General features: G+C 54.0%; 1 protein-coding gene across 1 annotated transcript; it reads right to left on the bottom strand.

Annotated features, from left to right (window-relative positions):
* Nucleotides 1–762: 762 nt before the first annotated feature.
* LOC124693134 (RING-H2 finger protein ATL38-like) lies at nucleotides 763–2693 on the bottom strand. The gene has a single exon (XM_047226588.1). It carries the CDS (start codon nucleotides 2661–2663, stop codon nucleotides 1371–1373), a length of 1293 nt encoding a protein of 430 aa, XP_047082544.1. The 5' UTR covers nucleotides 2664–2693; the 3' UTR covers nucleotides 763–1370.
* Nucleotides 2694–11484: the final 8791 nt, after the last annotated feature.

The following is an 11484-nucleotide window of genomic DNA, read 5'->3' on the forward strand; positions in this document are numbered from 1 at the left end:
ATTGGATGATTGCCTGATTGACGACGGCCAGACTGGGACTGCCAACTGTGACGGCCACTGGCCGACGAACTAGCAGGCAGCACCGTAGTCCGCAGGAGGGCAACAGTCAGCAGATCATCTCGCGGTCGGTCGGTCGCGATCGGCGAGAGCGAGGGCAGGAAACAGGCGGCCTGGGCGATAGCCACGAACCGCGAGAGGGAAGGCAGGGAATCGAGGCGTCGGGCTCGGGCAAATTGGCGATGTTTCACATATCGATAGATGGAACGGATTTCAGGCGCTGACTCGAGTCATGGCCGGCTAGTCGGATTGGAAACCAATTAAAAAAGAAAAGGTCCAACTATAGACCAAGCCCATCTAAAATAGTAAAACTACTCTTTTTCTGCAATGTATAGTAAGCTTATACAGAAATCATGGGCCCCTAATTTTTCTGGGCCCAGGGCAGCTGCCCCGCCAGACCCTCCCAAGGCCGGCCCTGGCAGCACCATAACATCCACTCTCCCTATTCTTTCGCTTTCTTTACCAATACCTCGTTCAGCTCTCCACCAAAATGCCACCAGTTTTTCCCTAGGATGTGAGATGTAAGGCAACAAGCAGTTGGTGGATGAAGAAAAAGATGCGGAGCACCAGCAAGATATGGTTTCAGTTTACACTAGGCAGCCTTGAGCAATAGGTAGTACAGACTATGCTGCTTTATTGGTTTGATTTCAATGATAACGCTACTTCCAGCAGTGACTACAGATTTGATATAACTTCAAGTAAATATGCAGCTACTCTGGGGAATACCCAGATATAGGACATCAATCAGTTTACTTGCAGACATCTTGAATCTGTTTCAGATTTTTACATCTTGAAAGAAAATAATCTGTTTACTAGGCAGGATTACATATACAGTATATGGGGTACAGCTAAACTGAAAGCGAACTGTCCTAACTACAGAAAGACCTACAAGAAGTCTAGTGTAATCACGTGGCTCTTCATAGCACATAGGAGTATTCAACAAGTTCATCTACTACCAACTTCAAAAAAATAAAAAAAAACTTCAAAAACAAGTTCATCTACTACCATATATACCTTTTTGGGTCAAAATTTAAAGGTGTGCTTGTAAAAGTTCGTTCGCGGAGGTTAAATCTGTATGCTCCTCTTCGAAGCTGAAACAGAAAAACTACTCTATCTTGTACTAGCTACTTGCGGTGGATTCATGCCTGACGTAGTGACATCTTTTTTCAAACGGGATTTCTTGACCATTACTGCATGCGGTGATTACAGTCTTCTTCTTGGATTTGATAGTACAGACAGAATCACAGAAACCAGTTAGTTCCCCCATGTGTGGAAGAACACCATTTTCCAGATCCAAAAGTCGTGTTTCTTTTCTACGCTCGAACCTGCCGGCTAGTTGCCTTGTCCACATCCACCGCGACAGAGCCTAATTTGGAACCGCCCACAGCAGAGCCGTCGGCGAAATCGACCGCGGCCACTCGCTTCCCTCTAATCCTCGACGACGATGACGACGACACCTCTCCTCCGTCCGAGCTATCTGTCCTCCTCGGCCCCGAGAAGAACCTTCCTGATAACGTCCTGGTGTACCTGAGAAACGACGGCCACTTGCCCGCCGACCGCCCGCCACGGGTGCTTCCCTCCCCGCCTGATCTCTGTCCGCGGCACGAGCTCTGCTGCTGCCCGGCGGCGATCATCTCCCTGCGCAGGTGCTCCGGCAGCCGCAGCGTGAACCTCTCCAGGTCGCGGTCGAGGCGGACCACGGCGACGGAGTGGCCCGTGGAGTGCGACCGGGCGAGCACCTTCCCGGCCGCCTTCTTCGGCCGCGACCGCATCGCGCGCCGCTGGGTCCCTATCCGCTGCAGCTCCATTGCCTCCTTCCTGCGCTGCTCGACCTCCTCGTCGGTCAGCACGTCGATCACCACGGCTGGCGTCGTACCAGCGCCGTGTTCTTGTTCTTGGTGGCGTTGTGGCACGGCATGGATTTCGCTGGAGGTGCTGTTGGCTTCCTGTGGCGCCGGCGGGGTAGGATTAGTTAACGGCTCGTCGTCGCTGCCGGTGTCCTTGCTGGGGTCGAGGTTGCAGCGGCAGACCGGGCATGTGACGTGTCTGGCGAGCCACTCACCGATGCAGTCCGGGTGGAACGCGTGGCTGCACCTGGGCAGCAGCCGCAGCCGCTCGTCGTCCTCGAACTCGCTGAGGCACACCGCGCACTCGAGCGGTACGGCCTTCTTCGACCCCACGCGCAGCGCCTTGGCCTCCGCGTACCGCATGGTGGGGAACGCCTCGACCACCTCGGCGTCCAGCCCGCGCGTCCGCCTGTGCAGCCGCCGGGCGAGGAAGGTGGAGAGCGACACGTCGGCGACGGGAGCGGCGCGGTCGGACGGCCGGCCGGCGTAGGCGTGGGAGTAGCCGGTGCAGTGGCGGAGGTAGATGATGGAGGCCGCGATGAGGACGAACACCGCGATGACGGCGGCCAGGAGCGCGATCATGGTCGTGCTGACGCGCATGTCCTGGTCCGTCTCCGTCGCGGAGTCGCCGCTCATCCCCTGCTGCTGCTGCTGTAGCGGCGTCGCCGGCTGCGCGCTGGCGGCCGACGCGAGGAGAGAGCAGGCCAGGAGCGCGGCGAGCAGCGGGTGTTCGTGGAGGCGGGGGCGGGGCGCGTCCATCTTGCAAGCTAGCTCGCCTAACTGCTGCTGTTGCTTGGACTGGTCTGAGCATGCATGTGGACTGTGGAGTCGGGGCTTTATAGAGAGGGGAGAGGCGTTGAAGAAAATGAATCGCACCGTGTTGAGATGGTTTGCAGGAGCAAGAGTGTCCAGTCCAGGTAGGCGTGTTGACGTGTTGTTTCCGAAAATGTCGCGGTCGCGTGGCTCGCGCCGGGTATGGCGGGAGGATGAGCCGCGGGCCAGGTGGGCGTTATCTGGCACGGTTGACCATGCATCCAGGTGTTCTAGAGCAGCAGGCTGGCAGTGCCAGCGGGGCGTGGACTTTGCACTCGTCTGAATTCAACGACGTGTCAGGTGCTACTCATGTCAACCAACTTACGGGAGAGTGCTCGTATCGTATCAGCAACTGCCTATCTGGACATGGGCAACGGTTCTGTACGCAATAGCATGCCATGCATGGCGTGTGACTGTGTGAGAGTTTTTTGATCGTGCTTCGGATTGACATATGCTTGCTTTAGCTCGCTCGGCCTCCCCTATCTTTGATGATAAATACTAGTACTAAGAAGAAGTGGACATATTTATTTTCCCGGGTCTCCCAATTCTTCAGCTATAACATTACACCGTTGGATTATTCTTTTCTGGAACGAATGGTTTGAAATGTGTCCGGCTTTGAATAAACGAAGATATCAACCGGTTAGAAATTACACCATGTTACAACGCACACGCGCGCAAAGCGCGCACCAAAAACAACAACTAAAGACAACACAAAAAGAACGCCAAGCCGGAGCTCCAACTTGATCAAGGTTGATGGAGCCTTATCTGTTACACACTTACACTGGAGCAACCAGGAACGTTTCCCCCGCCAACAAACCTTCACCAGCCACAAACCTCCATAGCACAAGTGGGAACTCGACGACGGGCCAGCAGTCTGCCAGAACTTGAGGATCAAAATGAGGGAGGGCGGGGGTCTTGCGGCAACGCTTCCAAGAAGGTGCATGGCGTGAGAACGCATCAGGATCGTCGATAGTGACAGAGGTCCTGCAAAGGTTTCACCCATACCACAAACCGTCACCCCTAGGGCTTGGGCTAGGTCCGGATCAAAAACACAACATCTCCCAATGTCACTGGGATAAGACACTGACATCTGCTATGGCCTACAAGAGAAGTTTGCCTGAAACGAGGCCACCAAGAGGACCATTTTGAGGCGGAGGGATGGAGATAGTAGATCTGCTTTGATTTAAATTTCAGATAATTATGCCATCTTAAGATGTATTAAGAATGACAATTTTATCCATCCTACTCTACCCATATGGATGGGTAATTGGCATTTTTTTTACCAATGGATAATACCCATACTCTATCCATCAAGTTTTGTGTAGAGCATGGATATTGTCTTATGCCGTGATTACAGTCAAATCCTACACATTTACTACTTGGCATGTGGGTACATGGAGCCCCCTAATGGCCAAGCCTCTAGCAGGAAACACGGCATTTTTTTTTAAACAGAAGGCCTCATGCACAGTTTTATATAAATAAATCCATGAACGGCATTGCACCAAAGTTATGTACTCATGTAATTCTTTTATTGCCTTGAGACAAATTTCGTCATTTGTATTGTGGATGAACGTGAATTTGTGAACAATTATGTACTATTGATCGACCTAGTGTTACAATATGCATGTATAGGATATAGAGCTACGACCCATGGGGTGTTAGAATATGTGTATGTATGATGGAGATAGATTAGAATTTGCTGGCACCATCTTATACTCCAAATCTATCTCACCTTTGTACCTCTATGTATACCCTCAAAAGGTCATGTCAATACAACAAACAAATTCTAGGGTTCTACAGTTTCCGCACCTAGTAGTCATGCCCAATGGGTAATGAAAACCGTCAGGCATCGGCGTGAGTAATGTTTTACATCCACGGGTAAGGGTATGGGTGCAATTTTGTATCCATGAACTAAGGGTATTGGTACGATATTGCTCTGCTCGCACCATACCCGACCCACACTCATCCTTAATCACCGTGACCTAATTGTTTCGAGTTACCAATATAAAGTGTTTGAAACCAAAAACAACAACAGTTTCTAGTCAACAGATATCCTAAATGAGATTTGAATTATGTTTAAACCCACACCACACATCGACAATGGAAACATGATTAATCCTTTGTGCTACATAAGTAAGTTATTGGGCGAGTATAACTTTTAGTTGTCAATGAACACACATATGTAAAATCGACTAACAAATACCGTAAGATTTTTCACATAGTTATATAGTATATAACCCATAAATTATCTGGCAAGCTAGGTATCCACCTAGCTAGGCGAGAGAATGTTGGGTTTCCAGCTAGCTGGTATGAACTTGAAAACTGTCAACATGTCGTCCTCTTCTCATCTCGGCAGGGTTCAGACGAGGACGTGACCTCGCCATGGCATGCGTACGCACGTACCACCCACCGGCAAATGCCGCACACGTACAACAGAGGTCGGCTTGGCCGTGTCCGGCTTGAGTCCACACGCTATCGGTCCAGCCTGCGCTAGCTGCCCATGCTAGTTGCTAGCGAGTGGCAGCCGCCGCGGCCGCGTGCCCAGGCGAGCCGAGACCCGCACGCGACGGCAGCCACAGCTTCCCCGGCCCCGTATAGCCGTAGCCGTCTAGGCCACGGGTAGACAAGGACCTTCCTGCCACGGGTATTGGCGCCGTACGCCGTGCGGTCTATTCCTCGTGGGGTCCGGCCGGCCGGTGCGCTCGAGCAGCCACGGCCATCCGTTCGCTCCGGCGTGTCGACCGGAGGACGCACCCCGCGCCCGGCCGGTGCCAGGTGCGCCGTTTGAAGGCTGCACGGCGAGGGAACCCCGGCGGCGCGAGCGTAAACGCCAAACCGGCGAACAGTTGGGCTAAGAGCGACCAGGAGCATACTCCCCAGGCGGCCAGGCCGGTAGACGCGTAGGCATATATCGCCTTCATGAGAGTTCTGCAAGACTAGGTCAGCAGCTAGTATTTTCTAAGGTCTCGATCCATCAGATAGTTAGGCATCTCCAGCGCGGCGACTCATCTCACGCCTGCTCGTTCGGATGGATCACGGCGGACAAAAAAAGCGTCCAACAACGCGACGCATGCCAAATGCGGATGAATGCGGTGTCTGGGACGACCCAAACCCGGCTCAAATCTGAGCCAGGTTTAGGTGGCAGCGGATGGCACGCGGCATCCTCGCGCGTCCGCCTGCTCGCCTCCCTGGGCCAGCTGTCGGTGGGAGGGCGCGCGTCTTATTAAATGTGGACTGTGAGGGGACTGTCCATGTCCAGTCCAATTCCCCACTAGCACTCCAACTCCCCACACGCCCTACTCTGCCGCCATGGCCCGAAGAGAGCTTTCGCTCCCGGCACCAACAACGACGAGGCCGGTAGCAGCTGGCGGATCGCGCCAGCGTTGAGGGATGCCCGCCACCGCGGCGGGCTCTACATCGAGGATGCAGGCCGCGTCGCCGCGGCATTGGCGCAACCCGCGCTGCCGGTGCCGAAGCCCGAGAAAGACGACGCCCGGACATGCGCGCCGCTCTGGCGTTGTCCCTCGCGGAGGAGGAGGCCAAGTGGCCACAGCTCGCGGCGGTGATCCGCACCTCCGCGATGGAGGAGGAGGCCAGGCTCCGGCGCGAGGAGGCCAAGCGCCAGGCGGAGCAGGAGCGCCACCTCCGCCTCAGGGAGGAGGCGGAGCTGCGGGCGCCCAGCCCTCCGGACCACCACTCGGCCTGGGAAGAGGCCTAGTGGTCGCCGTGGCCGGAGTCTCCGGCCGGAGCGCTCGAGCAACAACAGCGCGTCGCCGCCCGGGGACGTCATCGACGCCCACGGTGACGAGGTCCACAGGGACTAGGCGGCGCACCGGTGGCCACCTCGTCCACCTCAAACCCTAGGCTAGGGATTTATCTTTTTTTTAGTGTAAAGCCCATATAAAGGGCTTTCTTTTGTAGTTTAAATTTGCCCCCTAAATAGGGCACATGTTTATAAATTTGCCCAAAATAGGACATATGTTTTAGGTTTAATTTTTTTTGTTGTCTTTGACTTTTGCGGTGCGTCCACGCATTGGACGCAGTGCACGACCCAAAATAACTGTCGGCCAAATCTACGTGTTCGCGCGGTCACCCAAACAGCTCAATCGAGATGGGCCAAGGCGTCCGATTTGGATCTTGGAGGTGCTCATAATCTTTGGCGCGCGCTCTCTCTCGTTGTTGGACCTCCCGCGCGGCTCTGTCTGTCTGGCCGTACCTACGCGCGTGCATGGCAGAATCTTTGGCGCCAGTTTATAGTTAGCTAACAATGAATCTTCGTTGTTTCCGTTGATCGATTTGATAGTAGTAGCTTAAAGCTGATGGCGACGTGAATCTAGGTAGACTCTACACTTCAAGAGAATCGTTCCGCGCGTGCTTCCGCGATGACACGGGCACTACAGGAATGGGAGGCTATGCCGAGGGCCAGGCTATACGCCGACGGCCAAAAGTCGGGGCCGTCGGCGTATGGCCCGGCCAGGCCAGCCTGCCCTTTCAACACTCGGAGAAATGTGGCCGTCGCGACCTCTACGCCGAGGGCAGCCCTCGGCATATCTTTGGCCCTAGGCGTAGACAGGGCTACGCCGACGGCCACCCTCGGCGTAGGCTATTTTTCAAATTTGTCTAATTTTGTAAAAATCATAACTAATTCATATGATGTCAGAAAAATGCGTATGAGGTATCAAAATGTTCAGAAAAAACATCCTCTATCCGTTTATGTCAAAATCATGCATATTTGAATCATGTAGAATAACATGTTAACATAGAAACAATTCAATCACTTTCTTATATGTTCTCAGGTTCCCGTTTTAGCCAGATGGCAATTTAAACGAAGTCAGAAAATCTCGCGGAGCCGCATGGCATCATTTTATGTGTCCTAGTAACCACTCCAAAAGATGGAATTGGGATACGACAATTATTTTGGAAAACCCTTCACGAACAGGGCTATCAAGTCCGGATTTCTATGGCTTTTAGGGCAATGAGTAGGAAACTGTTATCACCAAGATTTGACCGCGTCGGAGGTGGGCCGCAGTCAAGATGGTCTTAAGGAAATATATGTGGAGAATTACATGAATCGGCCTGTGATACCAAGTTGGGCTTAATTGCCCGTGTATCTGTAACATATTAGATCGTATTTTAGTTTAGAGATAGAATCTTACTCGTGCACGGTTTAGTGCACGCCCGCATTAGAAAGTCCCCTGGACTATAAATATGTACCTAGGGTTTATGGAATAAACAACAACTCACGTTCAACCCCAAAAACAAACCAATCTCGGCGCATCGCCAACTCCTTCGTCTCGAGGGTTTCTATCGGGTAGCGACATGTCGCCTAGATCGCATCTTGCGATCTAGGCAGCACAAGCCCCACGTTGTTCCATGCGTTGCTCGTACTGAAGCGTTTTTGATGGCGAGCAACGTAGTTATCATTAGATGTGTTAGGGTTAGCATTGTTCTTCGTTTAAGCATGCTTACGTAGTGCAACCCTTGCATATCTAGCCGCCCTCACGCCTATCTCGGTGTGGGGGCGGCACCCGCTTGATCATTATTTAGTAGATCCGATCCGTTACGATTGCTCCTTGTTCTACAAGGATTAGTTTAATATCTCGCAATAGTTAGGCCTTACAAAGGGGGGAAGATCCGAGTGGCACGTAGGGTGGCGTTCGCAAGTCCTAAACGGGATGTTCCTAGGATCAACTTCATGTTGGTTTTTTGGCCTTGTTTAGGATCGGCTTACGAGCACCGTGCGTGGCCGCAAGGCCCAACCTAGAGTAGGATGATCCGATTATGCGGTGAAAACCCTAAATCGTCGTAGATCTCATCAGCTTTATCTTGATCAAGCAGGACCACCAAGTATCCGTGCACCCCGTACGGATCATGGGTGGATCGGCTCTTTGAGCCGATTCATAGGATAACCTGAGAGCCGATCGAGGCTCGTATTTAACGTTTACATGTATGCCCCGGCAGAAACCAAGCGAGGCATCCTCATCACCTTCCCGACCGGGTATAGGTCGGTGGCACGCCCTTGCACTTCGCAACGCCGCGTGTGACCGTAAGAGCATTGCGGGCCGTTGCTCGGAGGGGTCTCGGCCAGCCGCAGCTCTAGGCTCTTCCCGGCTCTACAGTGTTGACAAGGCCGCTGCCCGCCGGTGGGTTTTGGCAGTCAACACATTCTGGCACGCCCGGTGGGACCATCTCTACATCAACCACATCGCCATCCACATCTGAGATGGCGGACGGCACGCCAGTCACCTACGGGGATCTGCCTGACGACCTCAAGAAGCAATACGACGAGATCAAGGCTACCCTCGAAGCCGACCTCATCGGCTCTTTTCGCAGAACCCGTTCCGGTGGCATCGGATGGAAGGGGTTCTCACCGCAAGGTGCGCTCGATGGGATAGACCTCTCAACCCCGTCGGAGGAACGCACCGGGGGTCCGCGGCAGAGATCAACTACCCGGTGGCTCACTCGCTACACCGCCACTCCGAGAACTTGGTCAACGTGTTGGAGCGTGTCGCTCCGCGCGTGATCCAAGAGATCATGAGCCACCGCACTCGCCGTCGGGACCAGCTCTCGGGACTCATCAAGGAGAGTTGCCATTCCAGCTCCGTCCGCCGCTGCCATATGCGTTGGCAGCACTCGCTCGAAGTGCCGACTACACCGGCATTCCTCGTCTACAGGATTGGTGGCGACCCTAGTGACTACCGAGTTCTTAATGGAGGCGCCTAAGGAGATCCCTCATGGATACGCGTGCATGTACGTGCCGGATTGTGGTGACTGGGCACTCACAAACCAGGCCACAACATCGGGGACTCCGGCGAAGACAAGAGGAACGTCGGCGACAGAAGCGCACGTGGCTAGCTAAATACGCCACGCCGACGAAACTCCCGAGCCCAGCTCCCGCAGAGGGCTCGTAGCTGGAAAAGCAAACATGGCAGGCCAAGTACGCCACCCCGGCGAATCTTCGAGTGCAACTCCTACGGCCAGCACAGACGGATCGGATCGGTACCATACCGAGAGACCAGTTCGGCATGATGCCGAAAAGAAGGGCAGTCGGCTATTCCAAGCCGTACCCTGACGATTACGAGATGATCCCGCTGCCACCTAAATATCGGCTCCCTGACTTCTCCAAATTCAGTGGATCGGATGGCTCCAGCTCCATCGAGCACATCAGCCGGTATTTGGCTCAACTAGGACCGGCTTCAGTGTCGGATCAGCTACGCGTGAGGCTCTTTTCACGAGTCCCTCACGGGATCGGCTTTTGGATGGTACACCTCCTTGCCAGCAAACTCCATCCAAACTTGGAAGCAATTGGAAGAACAGTTCCATATGCAATACCATTCGAAGCTTCCGACTGCGGCATTGCCGATCTAGCACAACTACGTCGAAGCGCGGCGAAACGGTGACGAGAGTACATCCAGCCGCTTCAGAAATCTTAGGAACCGATGTTATTCGGTTCGTATAACCGAAAAGGAAGCGGCCGAGTTGGCGTAGCAGTGCCTCGCAACACAGCTCAAGGACATGGCCTCCCAAGCAGATTATCCCTCGCCGGCGCACATGGTTCGGAAACTATCGACATATGAACAGCGCCACCCCGACCTGTACCAAGACAAGTTCAAGCGTGCGTAGTTATGGTCGAGGCGGAGGAAGATGAAGTGCCTGCGGGAGGCCAAGAGATAGCGAGTGGCCGAGTGGATTCAGGGGGAACCCTCGTGGCCCGCAAATGGGTAAAGCCACCGGGGCCGCCCGTGGGATTTGATTTTGACGTGACCAAGACTGAACAAATCTTCGACCTCCTGCTCAAGGAGAAACGATTGACGATCCCCGAAGGTCTCAAGTTCCCCACGGCGAAGGAACTAAACGGAAAGCCGTACTGCAAGTTCCACAACTCGCTTTCCCATACCACCAACGATTGCCGGGTGTGGCGTCAGCACATCCAAGCGGCGATAGAGAAGGGGCGGCTAATTTTCAACCAGTACGCCATGAAGGTCGACACCCAACCCTTCCCCGCCGTTAATATGGTGGAAATCACCTACCCTGAAGGTTGCCGGCCGGGTCCCTCGTTCCAGCATCAACATGGTAGGGCCTGGAAACCACTCTGGCAAAGATGGAGATGAGGGCAGCTGCTCTCACAGCAAGGATACAGAGGAGGCCGCTCCATGCGATCGGCTCCGTCATGATGGCAAGCGCTATGTTACAGAGGGAGAGGTGAAGAATATAAGATATCAGCGACCCCTCTCTGATCACCTCCTCAATAAATATGTGAGTCAGTATGACCAACGCCGACGGTCCAATTACGATGATAGAGGAGATCGTCCGGCTAGAGGAGCCGGAAGATATCGTCGGCGAGGATCGCGATGAGGAGGAGCACGAGCGCCGTGCCACGGAAGCATCAAGGGAGCAAGATGACAACGCCAGGCATTGGGACCGCCCCTTCTTCGATACCTGCTGGGATTCAGGAATGAGCCGATTGCCCACAATCGGCAATTGCCCGAATGCAATCGAGAAAAGAAGGGGGCAGCCAACGTGTCCGTGTTTGAGCGCCTAGGGCCTCTCCCGCCACAAAGCAAACGCGCTGAGTCACCTCGTTGGGCAGATCTTGAGGATTCAGAAGACGAGGTAGAAGTGGAAGAAGATAGGTACCACCGGCCAAGGTGGTGCCCTGACGGACTCAGCCGTTCCCAAAAGCGCAGGGTTCAGCGATTGCGCGGCCTAGAGGAAGCCGAGAGGTTGTACCTGCATACGCTAAGGAAGGCACGGCCCGATCCGGCCG

Source organism: Lolium rigidum, chromosome 2, assembly GCF_022539505.1.
Source record: "Lolium rigidum isolate FL_2022 chromosome 2, APGP_CSIRO_Lrig_0.1, whole genome shotgun sequence".
Classification (NCBI taxonomy): domain Eukaryota; kingdom Viridiplantae; phylum Streptophyta; class Magnoliopsida; order Poales; family Poaceae; genus Lolium; species Lolium rigidum.